This window comes from Castanea sativa, chromosome 6 (genome assembly GCF_040712315.1).
Source record: "Castanea sativa cultivar Marrone di Chiusa Pesio chromosome 6, ASM4071231v1".
In the NCBI taxonomy this organism is placed as follows: domain Eukaryota; kingdom Viridiplantae; phylum Streptophyta; class Magnoliopsida; order Fagales; family Fagaceae; genus Castanea; species Castanea sativa.
Window position 1 is genome coordinate 51,306,572 of NC_134018.1, and position 25,245 is coordinate 51,331,816.

Below are 25,245 nucleotides of genomic sequence, written 5' to 3' on the forward strand. Positions count from 1 at the left end.
ATGAGGATTACAAAATGACAAAACACCAATTGCTTAATTGTAATCAATAAAGTTTCCAACAGTTTTTATCTTTTCCAAGGATAGCTTATTGCTATTATTATTATTATTATTATGGTAGTGCATCTGTTTAGGTTAGCATGAAGGCCCTCTTAGGCATAAGAGGGTAGTCACGCTCACGCATTCAATGTGCATGCAGATTGGAGTTATTCGGCAACTTGGCAGGGTCAATTCAGAATTTGGAGTTTTGAGCTATCATGAGCTAAACACAAGCCAGATGATCTCTGAATGTTTTTCCATCTCCCACCTCTGTATGAACATTTGATTCCACGTCTTATAATCAGTTATAGTGATTTCATCGATGAGCCAAGTGACAGATGCACCTTCATAGCCAATGAATTTTCTATATATCCAATCTTAATACTATTATGGAAAGATGAGGATTTTTTTTCCTGGTGTGTTTGAAATGATTTGAACAAAGCAGATGAAATGATTTACTTGTTTTTGTAGAGAATCACGAGGGCAGGCTAGTGTATTATGTTGGAAATGAAGCATTAGAGAAAGCGGAGATTACCATATTAAATACTTGCATTGATTTGCGAATGCTCAAACTCGAAGTTTTAATTGAATTCAAGTCAGCAATCAGAATAACGAAATTAATTTAGTTCAATCAAATTTTCAATTGGGCCAAGATATATGACAAATATGAATAGCATTGAGCAACCGATTATCTTTAATTCAATTGGCACATTCATTCTCATTGGAGGACAAGTATTGAATGATATTGCATGTAGAAAGTCATACAGTGTTACAGAACTTGTAAAGTTATAAAATAAACGACTATCATACTTGTTAGAAGTAAAACTTTTTCACTTCTAAAAAGTTTAGAAACTGAGAGAATTTCACATGCCCTCTTTATCTTTGTATTTTGATGAATCCAAGTGAAGTGAATGACAATTCAACTTAAAAAAAAATTCAATATAATTTTTGGTGCTACAAGGCTCTTTTTAGCCAAGTAAGCTAATACTAAGATTTAAGAAAGAGATTACACTAACTAGAAAAGGCAAAATTTTGAGTTAGACTTGGCTAAAATTTGTGTCCTACAAAGTAGACGACAGGCGTTGTGTTATTATTAACAACTAGTTTCACACGACAAAATAGTGCGTGTCGTATAGCAGTAGACAATTGAGGTTTTTTTTTTTGTTTTTTTGGGGGGGTGGGGCTCAGAAAATGGAAATGAGAGAAGGTTTTTAATTTCCGGAGTCCAAAGCCGAAGGATAGTTTCTAGTTTCTACCAGAAAAAACTATGGCTACTCGTCTTGTTCCCTCCACTTTTTCAGCTCCTCTTCACAGCTTAGCTTCAAGAAGCTCCATGGCCATGGTGGGTTTGGTCTCTTGCTCACCCAAGACCCTTACACCATTTTCTCTCACCAAAAGCTTCAACTTTATCTCACTCTCCACCACAAGGAAACCTCTCACAAAATCACTCCAAGGTAAAATCTTTTTCAATACCCATTCTTTTAAGTTGTGATTTATTCCGTGGGGGTCTTTTTTTTTTTGCTGGTGAAATTGTATCTGTATTCATATGTATATATGTCAATATGAAGACTGAAACTTTCACTGGGATTTTAATTGGTTTGAGTGTTTCAGGGCTTTACATAATGAAATTTATACTTTTGTAGGGACAATCAATTGTCTGTTTTCAATGAAAAAAAAAATAGTTGTAATTGGTGGATTGTCTGGTTGAACTTGAATAGAAGTAAGCACATAAGAGGCAAGGAAAAAACATGTGGAAACTAATTCTTTATGGGAGAAGAAATAATAAAATATAGAACAAAAGATAATTATGGAGGGTAAGGGGTAAAAAAGTTTTAATGTTTTCATTTGATTGTTTCATAAGGAAGGCAGAACACAGATTTTAGTAAGGTCCATTTGTGTTTCAATAACATTTTTTTGGTGACAGAATAGAAAGATTGGTTTTTTTTTTTTACCGAGGCTATCACAAAGTGCCAATTGAATCAAATTCCATGTAAAAAAAGTGTGAATGAAGAAAAGGATAAATCTCCCAAGCATCGAGGGTCCTGACAGAATGAACTGGAGATTGAATAGTGATGGTCAATTTGATGTTAGGTCATACTACGATGCTATAAGAGGCACAAGGGCATTGACACATTTCCTTGGAAATGTATTTGGGAGGCACAGGCTTCGAAGAGGGTAGCTTCTTTTGTGTGGACAGCAGCGTGGGGAAAGGTTCTAATTGTTGATATCCTTGTTAAGAGAGGCATTAGTCTAGTAATTTGATGTTGCATGTGTAGAAGAAGTGGTCATCTGTTTTGACATCGTGTCATTACCTATAAATTGTGGACTTTTACCTTTCCAGTGTTTGTTGCACAATAGTAAAGCCCAGGAATGTTGTAGAGCTACTTTCTGGATGGATGGATTAGGTTGGACAATATTCTTCAGTTATGTGGAACTTAGCTCCTTTATGCCTGTTGTGAACTTTTTGGCTGGAAAGGAACAAGCATACTTTTGAGGGTGTGGAGGCCTTGGTTATTTTGCTATAATTGTCTTTCCTAAGAACTTTGTTTGAATGGTCGTGTTTTTGGGTCATAATGAGATACGTTCCATTGTAGAATTCATTGATTCTCTTTTCATTTAGACTGTAACTTTCACCCTGTTATCTCAAGATAATATAAACTGAATTTTGAATCTAAAATTTTATTTTATGACCCCCCCCCAAACAAAAAAAAAGTCGTTTAAATGAGCCCATGTTTCATTTTTTAAGATATAATAAGAGAAACATAGACTAAATTTGCTTTCTCTTCTTTTTCACTTAAACCAAAATGAAAGTTGTTGGATGATGTACCTTTTTGTTAGTAACTAGCACATGAAGTTGCTTCCAATTACCCATTGAACTTTACATATGACCCAGTTTTTATTTGTTACATCATGATTTATGATCATGGTTCTGTACAAGCAGCAATAAGTCATAATTTTGGTTTTTGTATAAGTCATTATTTAGAAGACAGGAGGTGTGACAATTGAGGTTTTGCTTCATTTTATGCACCCCAGAAGTTCCAAAGAATAATGTTCCAAAGAGAGAAGAACTTGATCCCATTGAAAAACTTCTCAGGATAAAAATGAATATTTATTGTGTACTACTTTTTGGCAGTGAGATCAGTGTCTACTCCTGCTGAAGGTGTTACTGTGTTTGATGATATGGTTTCTGGGACCAAGCGGAAGTATTACATGCTAGGCGGAAAGGGAGGGGTAGGGAAGACGAGTTGCGCTGCCTCACTTGCAGTAAAATTTGCTAACAGTGGGCACCCCACTCTAGTGGTTTCCACTGACCCTGCACACTCCTTGAGTGATTCTTTTGCTCAGGTTTTAAATATTTTTTTTCTTCTTGTTCTCGATTAAAATATCTGCTGGGCAAGCAGCACTTCACTAATTGGATTGAGTATGCACTTGTATTATTTATCCAGGATTTGACTGGAGGGACACTGGTACCAGTTGAAGGACCTGAATCTCCATTGTTTGCTCTTGAGGTATAGAAAGATGTCTGTATGGTTATCCTCTCTCATGTCCTTATTCTTTTTCTTCTTCCTCTCCCTCTTCTTCTTCTTCTTCTTCTTCTTCTTCTTCTTCTCCTCTTTATTTATTTATTTATTTATCTTTAAGTTAAATTCATTAGTTTTATGCCAGATAAACCCTGAGAAGGCTAGGGAAGAATTCCGTAGTGCAACTCAGAAAAATGGTGGAACTGGGGTTCAGGATTTCATGAATGGTATGGGCCTTGGAATGCTTGCTGATCAGGTAAAGCTCTATATGAAATTCTTGATATTGCAACATAACCTTATATTATAGGTATCTTTACTCAATATGAACACTATAACAATACACCAGGGCTATTCTCAATGGTTGACCCTATATTACAGTTAGAATAACTTCAGAACTTCATTTATCCAGAATTGAATTGAGTGGGTTGGTTTTTCCATGGTTTTATTTCTATCCTTGGGTGACTGTGTAAGTGTACAAATGCATGCATCTGCACATGCATAAGTAGAGCTGCTCACTTATGGTGCAAAATGAGGTCAAGTCATGAGAAGTTGGGATTTTTTCCCCATCATAAATTTCCTCCCAACAGTTTATGATATACCTTTCCTTATTTTTTTTCTAAAAAAAAAAAAATGAAAGAAAGAGAAAGAATGTCCTGACTTTTGAATGATCACAGTCCATATTCTCTTTGACTGACATATTTTTGATTGATGAAGTTAGGAGAGCTAAAACTAGGAGAGCTGCTTGAAACACCTCCCCCTGGTTTGGATGAAGCTATGGCAATATCCAAGGTATGTATTATCTGCAGTCCTTATTTAGCTCTGTGTTTTGCACAATAAATCTTTTTAGTTTCCTTGCTTCCTTACTAACTAGAAATCCTCTTGCCAGGTTATTCAATTTCTGGAATCACAAGAATATAACATGGTTACTCGTATAGTTTTTGATACTGCACCCACGGTAAGCACATAATGAAATGTTCTGTGTCATGCATGTTGTTCTAATATCTATTGAAGTTAATGAATTATTTTTGACAGGGTCATACTTTGCGCCTTTTGTCCTTGCCAGACTTCCTGGATGCATCCATAGGCAAGATATTGAAGGTAGCCATGTGGATGGGGAGAAAGAATAACCTACAGCAATCCCTCACCCCACAAAACCCCCCCCCCCCCCCCCCAAAAAAAAAGAAAAAGAAAAAGAATATAATGATTATAAAAGTCAAATTATCACTCATGGTGAGAATGTGAGTTGTTTGCAGTGTCTTAATTCTTTTATCAGGATACATATTTCCGATAATTTATAATAAGTTGACTATAATGAATGACCAAGGTTGACTTCTGGCTCTCTTTGTCATGGAAAAGCAACTAAATAAAATTTTTTTCCAGCTCTAATAGCTTTTAATTGGCCAATTTTAAAGAATGTGATGACTATATAGTTAGAGTGCTGATTCTAAGCTAAATTTATAGATTGTATTCTTTTGCTTTTGTTAAAGAAAGAGAATAATTGATAAAGATCTTGTACATAGAAGGAGGAGCTGGAAATTCTTAGATACTAACCCTTAGATCATTCTTTACTTGTATATGGGAGATGTGGCTACAACCGGATGAGGAATATTCCAATGGTGACAACTGATAGGGATACCTCTTCACTTGAAATTCCAAACTCGTCTAGAAGAGTACCACTCATAAACCTCAAGAGTACAACACAATATATCTCCCTAAGGCAACAGCTTTGAATAACTTTGATAATCAGAGAGAGAGAGAGAGATCTGATCATAACTGTGATGCAGAGGAATCTGTAAAATTCTGGAAATAACACTGAAAATGTGTGGATTTGAAATTATCCATTTGTGTAAACTTAACTATGAGAATCATGATGTCCATAATATTCTTTGGACAAAGTTATGTTATTAGATTAAGCAAGTGGAACATGGAAGACAATGGTTGATTTTCCATGCGATGACAAATCCATCTGTGTGTGTGAGAAAGAGAGAAGAATCCAAGACTCTATCCCCCTTCTTTTGATGCCTTTAGTCCATATTACTAAGTTCAGACATCATTGACATTCTCTCTCTGTCTCTCTCTCTCCCTCTCCCCCTTTGAGTTATTTTTTACCATATTACTTATTGCCAAGACTTTCATCATTCTGTTTTCAACACTCTCGGTAAGTATCATACCTTAGATTTAAAAGAGTCCCATGGGCATTGCCTTTTTTTTTTTGTTTGACATGTTGCTTCATCACAAACTTCCAGTTAGACTCATTTGACAAAAAAATTGTGATGCTATTTATGTCAACTTTCCATTTTGTGGGTAGGTAAGGAACATTTTCAATTATATTCTACTTGTAATCACTTGATTGTACCTTGTTGGGTTGGATTGGTAAATGTAAGCATTTCTTACAAATTCAGAAGAATTTTTTAAACTAGTTCTATACTACTTCCAACGCATTGTTTCTAGTGTTGTTTTCCATTTTCATTGACATTGTTTTTTCCATTCAAATTGGCTCTTGCAGCTCAGACAGAAAATAGCTTCAGCCACCTCAGCCATCAAATCTGTTTTTGGGCAAGAAGAAACCCGGATGGATGCGGTCAGCCTTATGTTACTAGGAATTGGTGTTGCAATTTATTTTTTGATTTTGATTTTGATTTTCAAAATATCTGAATGTTGCTTTATAATGCAGGCTGACAAGTTAGAGAAACTGCGGGAGAGGATGGTAAAAGTGCGTGAGCTTTTTCGTGACACAGATTCAACTGAGTTTGTCATAGTAACAATCCCCACGGTGAGAATCTTTAGTAGTAGTTCTATACCAGTTGTTTTTCTTGTCATCTAAATGGTTTATTACTTTATTTGCTCTGTGGTACTTCCATTTGCTTTGAGTTTACCTCAAATGAATCGAGTGTTGGTTTACATGAGTGTAGGATGGCTGATTAGCTTGTTGAGTGATTAGTTTGGGCTATATGCCTGTACCTTAATTACTCGCATTTTTCTATTTTTGCAAGGTAATGGCGGTTAGTGAGTCTTCTAGGTTGCGTGCCTCCTTGAAGAAGGAACATGTTCCTGTAAAGAGGCTTATTGTTAATCAGATCCTCCCCCCTTCTGCCTCAGACTGCAAGTTTTGTGCAATGAAAAGAAAGGTATTAATCAGTATACACACTTATTGGTAGATTATATGCTTTATTATGTATTGATTTTGATAACTGCTTAATGCAAGAACAATCAAACTGTGAGCATTTGCCTTTTACACTAGAAGAAAACATCGTGTAGTTTGAATTACTTTTCTTTCTTTATTTTGCTGTATTTTTGGGGATAGTTGAAATGGAAAGTATTCTTTTTTTACATATTTCAGGATCAGTCGCGTGCTCTTGATATGATTCGGGATGATACAGAACTCTCCAGCTTGGAATTGATCCAGGCACCACTAGTAGATGTAGAGATTAGAGGTGTTCCAGCTCTTAAATTTTTGGGAGACATTATTTGGAAATGACAATCTGCAATATGATAAGGTAAACTTTTCTGAAATCTTTTTCATAGTCTTTGCCTCTAAAAAGCCCACTTATTCTTCAGCAATTGGAGAACTATATTTCAGTGAACTGATGTTTTGGGTTATCATCAGCAGCAATGATAGTCACTCTTGATTGTATGGCTTGGCATGTTGATGTAGTCAAGAGTCGTGGCGCATCCAAGTTATAGGAAGCCGTCAGTTAACAAGATCCTGAAGTCTGAACTTTGGGATGTCAAAAAAAAGGGTGGCACCAATATGAATTTGGGATGGATTGCATGATCCCACTGTACTTCTTGCCCCCAAAATATTTGGACACAGTACAGAAACTTTTTTCCATTAAAAAAAAAATTTCCAACCATGTATTTATCGGCATGAATTTTACTAGCAATTGAGAGTCATAAGTCTTGCATATATTCTCAACGAAAATGACGACCCCGATACGTTATGGTTTCTTTCAGCCAGCCTGGTTTATAAAGAAAAGGGGGACGAAAAGTGGACTCAAATTTCCCAATAATTGTACCTCAGGAATTCCATAATGTCACAAGTGTTATATTTTTTATTCACATAAAAGTGGCTTTAGATATGTTCAATTCATCACAGGAAAGAAGATATATAATGGTGACGCTCAATCATCTTATATCCCTTTGTTTGGATTCCAGTATATTGTTATTGAAGCAACTAATTGCAATTTTTACCCAGCAATTTCATAACTTTCCTATTCTTCTAATTTACAAAATTTGATGGAATAAAAGTTGCTGAACGAATTTGTAATAAGCTTGAGATAAAAGTTTAGACAGTTAGAAACGATCCCATGTTTCCTCTCCTTGTTCAGGTCTGTCATTTTGTTTGTTCGTGCATGCATGTGTTTTGTTTGGCACCTGTGCCTTTCTTTTTATTACTATGGTAAAAGTTAATAGGGATATATTCATAACTTTCATTACAAGTTTTCAGCCCACGCAATAGTCAGAGAAATCTCTAATTTGAAATGTATTTAAAATAAAATGATAATGGAATTGCAAAGTATTAGCAGTGTCTGGAAAGTGGTAATTTGGCCAGCGGATTAGCTGATAAAACTTTAAACCAATGTTCTTAGGGTATTTGTTAACTTTTCTCTTATAAATTTTACAACATAAAATTTACAAACTCATTATCACTGGTTACAAAGAAGTAATTTAGATATTTATTTATTATGTTGTGAAAGTGAAACAATGACTCACTGTCATGTTAATTTGTAAGTCTTAAAATTGGTAAATAACTTGGCATTTTTATACTATAAAAGAATGTCATTAGTCCGCTCTCACTTCCTTTGGAAGGTCACCATAGAAAGAAATGCAATCACACGACTAATGATTCCTATAAGGATAAGGATAAATATACACAGGTTCCAATCACGAAGGTCATAGCCATTCTTAAGAAGGAAGCCACACCGAGTAATCAGCCACACTCCATTATACCTGCAGTGCAAATCCAACAAGTAGCACCAAGGAAACTGTTAATTCTTTAGGAGAAAAAAGAAGGTACAAATCCTAAATTATCCTAATAATGGTTGTTCCAACTTCCAAGTATCTTGATGAAGACGGCCTTATTCACAAACATGAATATTTGAATCGTATTACGATTTAAAAGTAATGGTATAATGGTAATGACATCTTTACTTAATAATAAAAATATTAAAAAAAAAGAAATTTTCAATTGTATTTCAGGCTTGATCTAGAAATTCATAACCCACTTGAGATATGTTGGCATTAGAGTCAAGCTATTTAATATAGGTTTGCTGGAAACTTCGACTGTAATTAGTTGCAAACTCATTTATGATTTATAATTTATTTTCTAAATTTTATTGTAAATAATTTGTTTTCCCTAGAAATTAAACAATTTTTGAAAGTAATTATCATCTCTCTATTTTTATAAATATATTATTTTATTATTTTTTGTGTTTTTAATTGATATTATTCTTTTTGAAGTGGTCCATATTCTTCTAATTATTGTTATTATGGATTATATTTTACTAATTTCTTTTTGCACAACTAACATTTTTAAGTTTCAAATTTCACATTCTCTTGAGGAAATTATCATGATAATCAAAATTTATCACATAATTGTAATTGATTTATTCAAATAATTGATAGACACATTCAAACAGAGAGACAGAGAGAGAGAGCATAATGGTCCAAACCGGACAAAAATGGATTGAATGGACTGAAGTGGATAGAGTGGACTGAAATGTTATGTTGATGTGACCCAACAAGAGTGTAATAATAATAAATATATGTTTCAGCTTTTAGATAATACATAGATAGGATATATGTTTGGTTAGACTCTTCCATAAGCATGTGCAGAATGGGTGCAACACATATACAGTGTCGGTGTACACATTTGTAAGTTTATTTACAGGAAGGGTGATTCTGCCTTACCTTTCAGCATTTGCAATGATGAATGCTTCCAAAGCCCGGTTAGGATACCAAAACTTCGCTAAAATCTTCATGAATTCACCATCTTTTGGCTGTGTCCCCACGAGAGTCAAAACAACTGGAGGAACTGAACACTGCAAGAGATAGTGCTTTGTAGGTGAAATTAAAATCAATCAATATATATATAGTGCATAGACACTTATACGAGTATTTATGCGCTCCCATGCCACACGTTTATTTGAGCTCTATTAGACCAATTATTGCATTTAACCTTCCCAAATCACCTTCACTTAAAAAATAAATTCCAACATCCTTTTAGAAATTGAAAAGATGCACATTACTTATTGTTTAGCAAAATCAAATTATTTCTAAAAGGATGCACATTACTTATTATTTAGCAAAATCAAAGTCACCTCTTTCTCTTTCTTAACTCTTCAGTTCCCCTTTAATTTTGATGCACACTAATATAAGTCTTTTTAAATCAATATATATATATATATATATATATATATTATCTGTAGACCATAGAGCTTGCTGGACACTGAGGAAAATAAATCAATGTAATAGTTCTTTGGACAATAACCCAAATCCCATTAGATACCTCTACCCTTTCTAGCTCCATTGATGCCAATTTGCTTCAACCATTATATCTTCTTCTCGGAGCTGTGCTTTAGATCCCAAATTTAATCATAAGGTAATTCTTTCTCTAAAAGGTGGGTATATAATCTCTAAAAACAACCCTTTCTCTGTCAGTCTCTTAATTTTTTACTTTATTACTTTAATATCTTTAATTTTACTTTGTAATTTTGGTTTGAACGCAATTGTCTTTAATTTATATGCACACAAATTGTTTGATAAAATAGTTGAATGTTTTGGTATAGGAAACTATTAATGCAGGAGCAGCAAATTATTTTTTATGTGTTCATACTGTAAATTGTAGCAATACACAATAAATATGGTCTGTGCTAGAATTAACGTTGTAAATTGCTTCATATAAACACTATTTTGGTTTTGCTTTCTTTTCTATAATTTTTATGGTTTGCTTAACTTGACAATTTTGTCACTAAACCAGAACAAAATAAAAAAAAACAAGACAGGAGAATTCTATAGCTATGAAATTTATCTTAAGTGATGCTTATTTTGCAACATTTTGGTTGTGTATGTGTGAGTGATATTAGAATAATTCAAAACATTTAAGAATATATATATATATATATATTAATTACAAGTCAATTCTTTCAATTTTTATTTTTATTTTTATTAGTGTGACTGTTATTTATTCCAATAGTACTATAAGCATGAATTTTATAGAAAGGTATATAACAAAATCTGCCAATTGTTTGAAATACAAGCTCTTTTGGTTTTTGACCGGCACTTCGCCACTTCTTTTTATCATAAATCAAACATGAACTTTCTAAATATAGTATTTGTATTTTTGCTTTCCTATAAATACTCGGTAATTAGTATATTGTCATACGTGTATTGAAGATGGATTGTGGGTTAAGAACAAGTTTTTGGACTAGGTTTTAGGATAATTATATCTAATTATATTTATTCAAATCAAAATTGCTGATACTTAAAACATCCTAAATTAACATTATAAGGCTAATATAAGGAGGCTCAACTCCATGTTTCAATGAATTCTATGAGTGAGTGTCAATGCCTTAATGAAGGACGAAGTCCTTACTTCTTTCAATCGAATGTCCAAAACCACCACAAAATTGGGTCATTACTTTTGATAATTGGAGAAAAACCCCGTTTTGCACTCCTAAAGATTTTTTTTTTTTTTTTTGAGAAGGCGCCAAAGAGATTGATAATAGGCTAACTGCTTTGCCTAGACATGACTCACTATATGACCTTGACACTACTATATATATAGTTAAAATATTATTGAGGATGCTTGATGAGATCAATGCCTTGGTTAGAAAGTTCATATGAAAAGCGATAGATTCAACAAGTCTGATATGTACAACATATCCTTGCAGCTAATTCGGTTCATGATCAACTGATGGTAGGGAATAAAATATGCCTACTTGGTTTGAAGTTTCAGCTATAATTGTAGGTGATTTTTTTTTTTTTTGAGAAGCAATTGTAGGTGATTTTAGCAATGAAAATATTCACCGTTTGTGTTATAATATATGTACTACATTTTTCAAAATCATCTTACATAAAAGCTTATATAGCATTATCCGCGCATCGCGCGGGCAACTTCCTAGTTATATAACAATTGGAAAGCTGATATTTTCTTCTATGTGTGTTTATTTTACTCACCAGCTGGGCTATGCCTGACTCGAAAATGATGGCAAATGCATAGGCTGTACCAGTTACACAGTACACAAGGCAGAACAAGACCAAGTAATTATCTGCAAAGCTAGATCTTGGATTCGTGAAGAAGGAGAACATAGAGAGATATACTGCAGGTTTGATTACTGTATTAAAATGGTCAACTGTATCCTCAGAGAGAAAATAAGCTAGGCTGCTCATGCCAGAACCACTTTCTCTCCAGTAGTGTAATTTATCCAGAGAGAATGTTCTCAAAGCTGCAACCTTGCATAGAAGAGCTGAAATCAGCAATAGAGATCACAGTAAGTAACCTTCGTGCACATGGATTCCAGGTAGTACTATATGATTTATTTGACTAGGCAATCCGCAATCAGACTCATTCATTATAGCCAAATCTGACATTTTTAATTTGTTACTGATTATTACTTTGCAGATTTTAGGACAAATAAAGAACGCAGTTTGTTGTTTAACTGAGAAACAATAATACTGATTTCTCAAATCAAGTATGTACCACTACTAATATATATATATATATATATATATAAATCAACAATAATAACTGTGAATTATTGGACTTACAAACTGCAATTATGGTATAAATATAAGCATCTTCACGAAAGTTTTGATCATTCACTTTAATGAGTGATCCTAAGCAAGCTCCAGCAAGTAATGAGATCAGATAATCCATTGCTAGCATTCTAGCTTCCCGTCGTCGCTGCTTAGCAACCCGGAAATGTCATGGGCATAGAGAAGATCAAGCTTCAACTTCTAATGAAAAGATAGCAGTATGGAACTAATGATCAGTGTAGGGGTAACTCAAAATTTTCATATCATTTAAATAAAATGTACTATTATGGGTATGGAGAACTAACATGGCATAATGTTTCAAAGGAATATGACTCACTGGAATGACCAACAATCATTTACCCTCCATTGGGTTCTCAGATAATACGTGGCAAAGGAGGGCAATGTTTGTAGAAGTTAAAATGCTTCAGAAAGAACATCTCTATCACATTTTTCCTTTTCTTTCCTAGTAATTTCGAAGAACCATGTTTTAGATTTTGGGAATTTTATTATGCTAACCAGATACCAGGTACCATTTTGTAGATTTCAATAAATCAATTATCTGAAAAATGTGTGATTTCAAGGTTACCTAGAAACATAATATATTATTTACCTCACAACAAAGTATTTGTATTGCTGGCATAGACCTAGAGTTCACTAATTTGTCAAGTCCTTGGACTTCAAAAAATTCAGTCGTATCTTATCCTGTTGCAGTTCCGCATTGCTTTTCATACTTTGCCATAACTCTCCAGCAAAAGAATGTACCTTCATTCCAGAGCAAACAGGATTGGTTTCACTAACTGGAATTACATCTATTGAAGACCTAGCAAGTCCAGCACCAAACTGCCGCATATCAGGGGGTGCTGAGTACCCATTGTGAAGCATCCATCTGACTGCAAGATCTTCATGACTCACTCCTGAGCTGCCACCTGGTATCGCTATACCCTCCACAATGTCAATTAAGTGGTCTGGAGGATTTACGCGCTCTGGGATATGGATCCCAAGGCCAGAAAAGTATTTTTCAACTTTCTTCACTGATCCATGATAGACAGTAAGACCACCTTTTGCCAGAAGTATCAAATCATCAAACATGTTGAACAAGGCATAGCTGAAGCAGAAATTACACTCATTAATAAATAACAGAAGAAAATTAAACCCACAGTCAACCAAACTCAAAATATGCATAGAATCTAAGATGGGATTTATAATAATTTTCAGAACCGAGGTAATAAGCCAAGCCTGTTCAGCTTATGCAGGATCCTAGTAAACATGTCAAGAAATTCTATATCTCTACCTTACAGTGCATATTGCTTTAGGGGTGATGAATTAGAACTGATGCTAGAAGCTAATGCTAGAAATCTATAAACTGGCTTTCTGTTTTAGTTGTTTGTATGCACATCTCATTGGCAGGAATTTAAAGCCAATCAGTTAGGATTTTAGTGTTGGTTAATTTCATGACAAAAATATGTTGTAATTTTGAGTTATGTACCGTGTAACATGAAAGGCTGTAATTTGGGTTGAAGATTTAAGCTATTGTTCACTGTGCAAGGCTGAAAACCTCGCTTGAGAAAAATCCTGAGCTCAGTTGAGCAAAAATGAATTCCAGATAGAAATTTTCAGTAGTCACTTGATTGACATTTGGTTGAGTAAGACCTTCTTATGGAAGTCATGGATTTTTAGTTCCAGGGCTGATTTTGTAGCCACATCAACCTCAAACCGTGCATGAATAAAAGCCAAAATTGAACCCTGATCTCAAGAGAGGAAAATGGCTGCAAAAATAGAGAGGGAATTCCATAGTCTTCCAACCTCTCCAACTGAACATCCTTGAGAGGTATTATTGTTCCAACAACTTGATCACCTACTATGTGTTGGATCTTGATCACGGAAACACTGAGCAAATGCAAATCTTCAGGAAGCTCTTGAAGTGGCCAAGAAATTGGTCCACAAGCTGCGATTGTTTGTGAAGTGGATCACATTAAGACACAAGGCACGAGTCTGTAGTTGCTAGTAGGAAGAAGGAGCTTGGGTACGGTGTCTATCTACATGTTATGAGATGTCGTGTGAGTATAGTATTTACTGCAAAAACCTTTTATAGTGGATTTTCTTTTTGGGGCTTGGCCCTTGAAGTGTTTTTACATTGGTAGGTCTTTCTATAATCACTTTGTGAACGCATACTGTTCTCCGTGTGGTGGTGTTTGCTCTTTATGCTTTTTGCATATGTTCATCTGTGATCAAATTGTGATTTGAATATTGTAATTATTAACTACCAAATAAATAAGTGAATCAATTGAATTAATATTAGTAGCTGAGCCATCAATGGTCTAAACCAATATTTTTAATAATCTAAAAACTCTACATTTAACATGTGAAAAAGTGGCATTACTTCCCATTCTGCAGAAAAAATAATCCTTTTTAGTCAATAGTAAGATTCAAATCAAAGAAGTGAGTGGCCAACAATGATTTTATAGTCTCGAAACAATCTTCGAGTAAAACATTTGATGTATGTTTTCCAGCATCCTTTTCTTCTAACTTTTTACCTTATTTGCTCATGTACAGCTTTTTAAACCTAATTATTTCTTGGTACAACTATACTTTAACCAGTTTTCAACAATTTCAACAAATCAACAAATGCTCAACCAAAGGCACACAAGGAGAGAATTCAAGGGATATATGAAGACTTTGTGATTACAGGAGTTACCTTGGTTGGTGGACCGCCATGCAGATATCTACCCCTTCAAGAGCTTCACGTCTAAGGGCTCTAATGAGTTGCAGAGATGATGCACTGTCCAAACCAGATGTGGGTTCATCCAAGATCAGTAGTGAAGGTTCCATGACCATTTCCAATCCAACATTTACTCTCTTTCTCTGCCCTCCTGAGATTTCTCAATTTTCCACTGTTCCAACCAATGATGACCGCACTGTCTCAAGCCCCAGGAAGCAGGAACTCAATAACTCTTTCAACAACTAGAACTTTATCCGGTTTTGACAAGTCAGTGGATAGTCTTTGCAATCAGAAGTCCATAATAAAAAGATATAGCAGTTAGGACAGGAAGATTGACAGAAAAATCATCATGCAGAATAAAGATTAGAGATGATTATAAAGGAAAGAAAAAGATTGTTGCTTTTTGAACATAAATTTTGATCCATGGCGTGATGATAAAGCTTGTCACCAAATCTCCATTAGTCAAGTGAAGATGATGGCCTCAATCAGAGTATAAATTATAAGCAGTAGGAGTTAACAAGGAGCTAAATGGGGTGTACCTGCACTTCACACTGAACCAAAGATTCTCTTCCACAGTCAAGTTTCCATGCACAATATCATCTTGTGGCACAAAACCAATGATTTTCTTGTATGATTGGATTGAATCATTCTTTCCATTTTTTAGAATTGAACCAGTCATTATGCATCCAATTGCCTTTCCTGCTACAGCAGAAAGAAATGTTGTTTTTCCAGCCCTGGATGGACCCATGATGGCAGTAATGCAGCCAGGCTTAATTTTCCCGGTAACACACCTCAATAGATGCTTGTTTTTCACTTTCAAGGTAAGGGTCACATCTTTAAAAGCAATCTCAATCAGAGGCCTTTTCCTGATTTCAGGATTATTAACCATTTTAACCATTCCTGAGAAGGTAAGTTGCTCATACTCTTGCCGCTGAGCTCTCTCTTTCTCAAGTTGAGCGTAGGCATACTTGAAACTGTGGGAACGAGTTTGTTTTCTCATTGGGACATTTGCTTTGATACTAATATCTCCAGTTCCAATACTGAAACCCTGATAACTATCTTGGTCATCTTCAAATTCGGGCATCATCTCATTAGGTTCTTTTTTATCTTCTACTGATGTCACATTTGAGGGAAGAGAGGCATCTAAAGTTATTGGATGTGGATGTGGTAATTGAGCATTATCTATGTCAGATTTAACTTGATCTGAAACCATAAGCTTCTCGGGATCCTTTACATCTTTTTTAGGAGAAACGCCTGATAGATGAGCTTGCAATTCACTTGCATGCTTCTTAGCAGCATCTTTTTCTGTTTGCCACATCTGGTGTGCTTTTACTCTCTCCTTAACACTTCTGGCTGCTGCGTCCCTGTATTTGGCTAGTCTCCTTTGCCTAGTCACTAGAACTTGATCAGAACAGTGGTAAATGATGATTAGCAGAGTACTTAAACCAGCCTGTACAAGTAATTGAAAGGGGTTAATATTATATTTGAACTAATGTTAGCCACAGTTTAATGATGATCTATAACTTCTTATTGTGTAAAGCAGAGAAATAGTTTCTGCTATATTAGTTAATACTTGCATAGTTTTTTTCAAGAAAAATTAATGATGCTGAGACATGGAGCCAGCCAAGATCATTTATAAAGTTTATGGTTCAGAAGTAAAAGGAGCAACTTACTAAAACCAATATTCCATATACGTGAATATCTTGGTTTGCGGTGTTTGGGCTACATGAATTCAATTTGAAGCATTCTGCAAGATGGTTGATAAGGAGTTAAATGCACTTTGCACCCTGCAGAACAGCAAAACTTGAACTCCAAAAAGATACAGCATACATATAAATTGTGAAAATTCAACTACATGCAAATGAGACCAAAATAATATTTTACACAAAGGCATGCCTAAACATGAAATTAGCACTACAAATTATGTGCAACTAATTCACAATTCTAGCAGGAAAAGAGAGAGAGGGGTGATGGGGGGTGGTTGGGGGGGGAGAGGAAAAGAACTTACTTTCCTCGGATGTAGAACCCATCCTGCAGTTATGCCTATAATTTCATGAAAAACACAAAAAAACATTGCTATCAAGAAAGTAATCACGGAGGCAGCACAAAGCAATTATATTCATTATCAAAAGAACACCATGATAGCTTAAACATAAAAGTCCTTACATATCCACTATCCAGTCAAAACATGATTTGAAAAAAAGTACAAGTTTGTAACTAGCAAAACATTATACACGGTTTCTATGTGACCAATAATGGGGGAAAATTTTGTACCCACTACTACAATTAAGTTTGCTGGTGGTAGTTGGACAATATGATCCAGCTGAACAGAATAATTCACTACCACTTAAAGCATCCGCCCAAATATTTGCTCCTCCACAAGTATGGTTTGGCTGCCCTGGAGGTAGTTGGTATAAATATCTGCAGAAACATATATCATCTTTAATATAGTATTTTGTAAGCAAATAGGCCTTACCATAAAGGCTAAAGGCACTATTGATTTTACTATAAAAGACTAACAAATTTACAATGCAACAACATAATAAATAAATTTCTACATTATTGTTTTGTTTTGTGTTTCAAAATTGACACACTAGATTGCACTGCTTATATATGTAGTAAAATTTGTAGTACCTCTAATGTCATTCTACCATAAAGAAAAAAGTGATTTTAGGGCAAGAAATTGAACTTACGGTTCACATACACCAGTCATTTTGTTGAGAGTTGCAAGGGGACAATAGGCACCTAACGGGCAAGCTTCAAGAACATGATGGCAAATGGCAACAACAAGAAGAAACATCAGAGACATCTATTAACCAAGGAAAAAGAAAAGTAAATTTCACAAGTACTGCTTGATTCCTAGGAGAGATATCAAAGAACATATATATATATGTGTGTGTGTGTGTATATAATCCAATTTATAGTTGACCTTCTTAACTTCTCATAGTATTAGAGAAGGTCAGTTGAGTGTAAATCCTATCTCCACTCTACTTTCTATTTAAAAAGTTAAAAATATCACATGTGGACCCGTATTAAGGGGAAGTCTAGGACTACATGAGTAGTGTTAAAATAATGGTTAATGATTAAGTTTATTCTGGCAATTGATGTCTATAAGATGAATCAACATTTGGAGGTTTGTCCTAGTTTTTAAAGAAAGAAAGCATATAAAGGAATATCAAATACTTACATATCAGGCAAGTAATACCATAAGGACAAAAGAAACCTTCACTGTAGGGAATTACCACGAAATTTCCAACAAATTATAACTTGCTGAAGGCAATGTAAGATGAGGAGGATGTACAATGGTAGTACTGGTAGCACTTTACTTATTGGTTGCTAGAAGAATTTGATGGTGTGTAAATCAACTGTCATTAGTAATCCTAGCCAACTTCTAGTGCAAGTAATGGAATCCACTTTACTAATTACTACTTTGGGATTTGGTCTATATTCCTTGTAGTTGAAAATTGTAACTTCAATCTTCATAGTGGAATTTTCAAGTTGGTGGGAAGCTTTCAAATCACCCGTTGTGGATTTTCTTGTCAAGGTTTTCCTAGTCGTAATCATATTGCACGTGTCAAATTTATTTTTCGTTGCATTTAGTTATTGCGATATGGTTTTATTAATCACATATTAAATTGGACATTTGCATAAGTGGACCAAATAGGAACAAGGTGGACCAAATAGAACTAAAGTGGACTGAATAAGAACAGACAGATTAGGACCAAGACCAAAGTAGACAGGATGGACCGAACGGGACCAAATTAGACCTAAATGGACCGAAAAAGACCAATGTAAATTGGATAGGACCGAAGTAGACCAAAGTGTACCTAATGGCCCGAATAAGACTGAAGTGGACCAAAGTGGAATGAATGGACATAATAGGACCAAATAGGACCAAAGTGGGCAGAATGGACCGAAGAGAACTAATGTGAAGTGAATAGGACCAAGGTGGAAATAATAGGACCAATGTGGACTGAATAAGGCCAATGTGGACCGAATACACCAAATAGAACTTTAGTGGACATAATGGACTAAATAGGACCGAATGAACTGATTACGACCATATGGACTAAATTGGACTGAAGTGGACAAAATGGACCGAATAGAACCAATGTGGACCAAATGAGACTTTTGAATATTTATTAGTTTTATTGCATTTTTATGGGTCATATTTCTAATTTTTAATGTCTATTTTCTTTGTATTTTTTTAACTCAAAACTAAAGAGTTTAGCCCAAATATAATAAAATTTCATACTTTTTAACCTAGGAATTAAGAATGAATTTTTTTTTTTGGAGCCAAACTTGAAAAGAAAACTTACAAAAAGAATCAGCTTAAGACCCAATTAGTCTAAAATGGACTGAAGGGGACCGAATTGGACCGAACGGACCAAATTGGACTGAAGTAGACTTAGTTGGATCGAATATGAATTGTTTAATTTTTAGGAAGAACAAATTAGCTGCAACAAATTTTAGAGAAAAAAATTATATATTATTACAATACAAAATAATTATTTATTTTCACGTATTGCATGGGTCTATGACTAATTATGATAATACTAAAGATATAATTACTCGATGGCAATATACCATAGACAGAAACTGTTAAATCGAACCATGGTAAATTTATTAATGAGTCTAATCTAATTTACTTCTATATAGCTATCCGAATGACTGGTACCTTCGCGAGGTCTTTTGATCACTGAATCAACACACTCTTTCCGTTTTAAATCCGTGCAATAACAAGGACCAGTTTCTGGCTGAGACTTGAACACTTCGGTTACCAAAAAAAAAAAGAAAAAAGAACTGAGCTAACAAACGAATGCAAAAGTTTAGAGTATATGGTTAAAATATTGTCTTCGTTCCACAAAAATTTCAATTTTCATTTCTAAACTTTAAAAAGTTTATTTTTCCGTCTCTAAACTATTTCAAATATGTAAAATTTTTGTGCTTAAATTTTAAAAAATAAGTTCTCTTTTTTTTTTTACTAATTCATTTAGCAAAAGAGTTTTATTTTCTAAGATAAAAGAATTTATACCTTCAGTTTTTTGGATGCAATAAGAAAAGAAGTCTACGTTGGATGAAAAATTAAAGGCTTGATTCCAATCAGCATCCCTTAAACGTAAACAAAGCTTGATCAAAATGAAATCAAATATTAACAACTCAACTATACTTGTAAAAACTAAAAAGATGAAATGATTAACAGCCTCTTGTGTGTTTATGTATATAGACAAAAACTTGTAGCAGAAGAAATGAAATTTAAATGGTGATCTTAAACACAAATAGACTTTGGCGATTCCCTTACCAGCTTATAGTTTAAGCACACCGATTAAATCTAACAATTTTATTTATTTTTTATAATATAAGGAACCTTCCTAAAAATGAGTCATTTGGACCCGTCTCAACCCAATAAAACTTGTAGTTAATTGGCCTCACCTACCAAAACTAGTTGCTAGATATAATTTAGGGATATTCACCTCAGACAGACTAAAAAGTTTATGTTCATGCCCAAGAAAATTGTTAAATCTAACAATTCAATCACATATATATATAAAGCCAAATGTGAAAAAAAATCTATTTAGATTTTCAATTGAATTCTCAATTTTGTGTCACGTGCCCATCTAATTTTTTTTTAATAAGTGAGTTATTGGGTTCAAAATCTGAAAAGATTATTTATAACTTTGATCCACAATCCCTAGAAACCTCCAAATTCTCTCTCCCTCTCTCTCATACTTCTTGATCACTAAAGGGATATATGTATGTATGAATGTGTGTATATGTGTGTGTGTGTATATATATATATATATATATATATATATATATATATATATATATATATATATATATTACCTTCATCATGCTTATTTACATAAGTTGTTCATCTTCCCATCAAATACAAACCCCTAATATTTCTCCATCTCTTACCTCTTTCAAGTGCCAAAGGTCTCTACAATATTAAATTTTCTACTTCATTTTAAATCATAACACGTTACTATTGCTAATAGAATAAGAAATAGTTCCCGAAAACCCAAAACACGACTCAAATCTTTTTACCAAAAAAAAGAAGAAGAAAAAACCGCAAACTAAACTACTTCAACTACACACACTTCATTTTTTTATTCCTTTTTAGAATTTATTCCAATTGTCCTAATTCATCTATTAATCTTGAGTGGAGTCATTCTCAAATGTAATAAAACTTAAATTCTTAATTTCTTTTGTTTTCATCTAAGTATCCATATTGTCTATGGATACGATTACAATACAATACGGTCATGACGATATCATAAAATTGTGAAGATGGAGTATGGTGGGAATGCGATAAAATGAATCAATATAGATATATTTTTGGATACATCTTATGTCAATTTCAAGATTAAGAATTGAATAAGCATCAAAACGTTGCAAAACACATCAACAAGTAGTAATAATTGATAATTACCGGAATCATACATGGTTCATATTTTATTATTTTAACATATTATTTTTAGTAACTACAAATTTTATTTAGGGGTCAAAGATAATCCTATCACTAACAATAGCACTCAGATTGGAAATCTGGCTGTAGTGCTGTTTTATGGATATGAGATTCTGTATAGAGCCGTCGAAACTCTCATATTGGCACTGGACCAAGTGCACCAAACTCAAAACTAAAATGGCTGAGGTGAAAATTTTCCTCAAGTTAAAAATCTTGAAGAAGCTCATTTGGGGATTGGAAGCAGGTAAGTTTTGATATAATGTAACAAAGATTAGGGGCTCATAAAAAGGGTATATAATGCATGGAGTTGTGGGGTTTCAGAGTTCAAAATGTAGAGAATGGTTTAAGCAGGAGTGATGCTAGCTAGCTAGCATGGTACCACCAACTTAGAAGACAACGTCCTAAGGATATTGTCGTTGCCGGCTTAAATAATTATTCGTTTTCTTCGTCTTTATTATGCATGGTTGAAATAAAAAATAGTGATTGGAACAAGAAAGCCATATTATGGAAAAAGGAAAAAAAATTCAAGCCTCAAAAAAAAAAAAATGGTTAAAAGAAGTGAGGATGGTTGTGAAGTTGATATATAACAATAAGGAGAAATGTCCCTAAGCAGCAAAGGGCAAAAGCACCAAAAAGTCATGAAGGATGGTCCAAATGATGTCTCAAAGAAAATGATTATATATTATATATATATTTTTTGCTACAAGATAGAATTCTACTCCAGCCTAATCTAAGTGTATATGTGTGTGAAGTTTTCTCCTGGAGACTTGAACCCTGACCTTTGCCCCCTACACTCCACAAGTACTTATACTTGTGGAGTGATCATCGCACCAAGGGTGTGCGGTGGTATGATTGTTTAATATTTAGTTATTTATTTTTTGATAATAAAAAAAAAAAAGACTACTTATCACGATTTCTCACGCCCTGTGCATGGTACATTGCCACTTAGGCCTTTTGGTAAACTTATAGATATATACAACCCATGCACAACAGTACATGTCACTACTCGACCCCATTACTATGATTTCTACATATTACGAAGTATAGGTTAGTACTAATACTCAAACCCACAATCTCTTGGTGCTTAGTTCGAAGTGATAGGTCTCTTGGCTTCCTATCGCAACAATCTTCACTTTTTTTTTTTTTTAAATTTAAAAATTTACAATTTGACAAATTGTGATTAAAGTAATATCATTTTTTATGGGTCTACTATTGACATCATTTTTATTAACACTAATAATTATATATCACTGATATATATATAAAAAAAAAAAACTGTATTATTAAAAGCCATGATCATTGAGCAAAGACACTTATGATCATCAGTGGATGACTATGAAGCAAAGACCCTTACGACAAATCACGAAATAACTTTGTTGAGATGTGTGTAGAAGAATCATACAGACATTGTTCACTGGTGAGAAAAACTGTCATTCGCTGGATTGGTAATTGTTTATTTTTCGATGTATTGTATGTTCCAATCATTGGAAAGAACCTTATATGTATGTCTGTACTTAATGAGATAGTTTAGCTTCGGTCATCTAACTGTTTAAAAAAGATAATCACTTCCATTGTAATAACTAGTCGATGTCCCGCGCAATGCGTGAAAACTTTATACTTTTATTTTTGAAATAATTTATAACTATTCTTTACGGCCTTATAACACGCATCTTATGTTCAATTATAATATACATATCATTAAGAGGAAGAAAATAAAAAGAACCCAAATTATTATGAATATACATAATTAAGAATATGAATATATATAGCTTAAATGAATTTCATAATTATTTAATTATTTTGGCTAATTAAAATGTACAATTATCTTTTGCATTCCTTGAAAGAGAGTGGACAACTTGGGCATACAATATGTTGGCCTCAAGAGTCTTCTACATCTATATATATCTATATATATATATATAATAATAATAATAATAGGTAAAGCCAAGAGAAAATTCAATTAAATTTCAAATTGGAATTCAATTAGAGTCTAATTTTGCGCCATGTGTCTCACCTAATCTAAATATTAGAATTTTGTGCCAAGTGGGTTAATTTAGTGTAAAAATTGAATTTCAATTAGAGTTTAATTTTGTGCCACGTGTCCCATCTAATCTAAATTTTAATTTTTTTTTTGCCAAATTAGTTAATTTAGTGTAGAAAACGAGGAGTCCAATATAATAAACCATAAAAAATATAATCATATAACTAAAAAAATTGAAATTTATAAGTCATCTAATAATAATAATAATAATAATTGTAGGGACGCAGTTTGGTACCCAAGCCCAAAAGAAAAAAGGGAGTAGGCCCAATGAGCCCAATACAATAAATTTGTTGAGAGTAGCTTAGAAATCTAGGTTCTAATGAGTTTAGACAACAATCATAGCGGGTAAAGATGACAATTGAATAAAGATGAACTGATTTTATCTAAGGAAAATCGTCCTCGGACACAATCTGAGGAGGTTGTTTCTTCTATCTATCTCTTTTGGGACTAATTACAAATATTTGTTCTTGTTTCTACAGTGTTTTTCTCTTTTTTCTTCGATTCCTTTTCCTCATGGTCTCCCCTCTATTTTATACTATCCTCCCTCTTTTATCTCTACCCTCCACGTGTAAATCAGATTGTTGGTGTTGATCCTTGTCCCATCAACACTTTCCTGAAGTCTTTGGGAGTAGCTGTAAGGCTGAAAACTACTGTTTAGGTATCACTCCCTTATTAATGCGGTCAGAGAGTTACCTACAGAGCATTCAATGCGGTAGTAGCAGGTTTCTCTTATATATTTTATAGCTTTCCTCTGTCTTGTGCTCTCACAATGTATATCCTTATCAATAGAATCTCCTGGAACGTTGCTTCTGGATGGCAGACCTTACTTTCTGACCTTTGCTTCGCCTAGCTGAGGAAGCATCCCTCCTTGGACCCCCTTCCCCAATCATCCTAACCAGACCCCTTTTTTCATTTATCAATGCCAACCTCCATAACAACATCTACCCATCCTCGGACAACTAGGCGTCTTCGGACTGGGCCCCTGGCCCAATATATACTATTGGGCCTATCATCCCTACAACAACAACAGCAACAACAACAACAATAATAATAATAACAGGTAAAGTTGAGAGAAACTCAGTTTAGAATTCCAAATTAGAATTTCGAATTAGAGTTCCAATTTTATGCCATGTGTCCTAAATTATTTATTCTTAAAAGAGTTTTATCTCTTAATTTTAGAATCAAATGTGAGACCACATCATAAATATTCATCCAAGTGAGTTATTAAGTACAAAAACCAAAAAGTTTAGAATAAATAAATCGTAAAAAAAAGTGCTTACAATAATAAAAAAATGACAATTTACATTTTATATCTGATAATATCCTTACAAAATTTTTTAAAGAGTTAACAAAATATAAAAATGACTATAAGTAGTATTTAAATTATACATATAGGAATTATATTATGCATCTTATTGTATATATTTAAGTGTATCCATGCATATGCATGGGGTTACAAGCTAGTCTATATATATATATATAATCATAGGTAAAGCTGAGAGAAAATCTAATTAGATTTCAAATTGGAATTCAATTAGAGTCTAATTTTGCGCCACGTGTCCTATTTAATCTAAGTTTTTAAATTTTTATGCCAAGTGAGTTAATTCAATGTAAAAATTAGATTTCAATTACAATTTAATTTTGCGACATGTGTCCAATCTAATCTAAGTTTTTTAATTTTTGTACCAAATGAGTTAAT

The 25,245-nt window shown here is 33.7% G+C and overlaps 1 protein-coding gene and 1 pseudogene across 2 annotated transcripts; one reads left to right on the forward strand and one right to left on the reverse strand.

Moving 5' to 3' along the window:
• Nucleotides 1-1,218: 1,218 nt before the first annotated feature.
• On the forward strand, nucleotides 1,219-7,623 carry LOC142641530 (ATPase GET3B-like). 2 transcript variants are annotated; one of them, XM_075815968.1, is made up of 12 exons: nucleotides 1,219-1,490; nucleotides 3,170-3,381; nucleotides 3,483-3,545; nucleotides 3,703-3,813; nucleotides 4,272-4,346; nucleotides 4,444-4,512; nucleotides 4,590-4,655; nucleotides 6,064-6,138; nucleotides 6,232-6,330; nucleotides 6,551-6,685; nucleotides 6,898-7,054; nucleotides 7,165-7,623. In XM_075815968.1, the coding sequence occupies exons 1-11, from the start codon at nucleotides 1,304-1,306 to the stop codon at nucleotides 7,033-7,035; spliced, it is 1,230 nt and encodes a 409-aa protein (XP_075672083.1). In that variant the 5' UTR covers nucleotides 1,219-1,303; the 3' UTR covers nucleotides 7,036-7,054; nucleotides 7,165-7,623. The 2 variants fall into 2 exon arrangements, with proteins under 2 accessions (XP_075672083.1, XP_075672082.1); XM_075815967.1 differs by having other exon boundaries at nucleotides 7,168-7,623.
• A 727-nt stretch (nucleotides 7,624-8,350) lies between these two features.
• Nucleotides 8,351-24,436, reverse strand: LOC142640149 (ABC transporter G family member 24-like; annotated as a pseudogene).
• Between the last annotated feature and the right edge of the window lie 809 nt (nucleotides 24,437-25,245).

What these genes read in the sequence shown, in the direction of transcription:
- LOC142641530 (XM_075815968.1), top strand. Translation starts at nt 1,304, where the DNA reads ATGGCTACTCGTCTTGTTCCCTCCACTTTTTCAGCTCCTCTTCACAGC. An exon ending in AAGCTATGGCAATATCCAAG is followed by an intron (nt 4,347 to 4,443) that starts GTATGTATTATC and finishes TCCTCTTGCCAG; the next exon opens with GTTATTCAATTTCTGGAATC. An exon ending in TCATAGTAACAATCCCCACG is followed by an intron (nt 6,331 to 6,550) that starts GTGAGAATCTTT and finishes TATTTTTGCAAG; the next exon opens with GTAATGGCGGTTAGTGAGTC.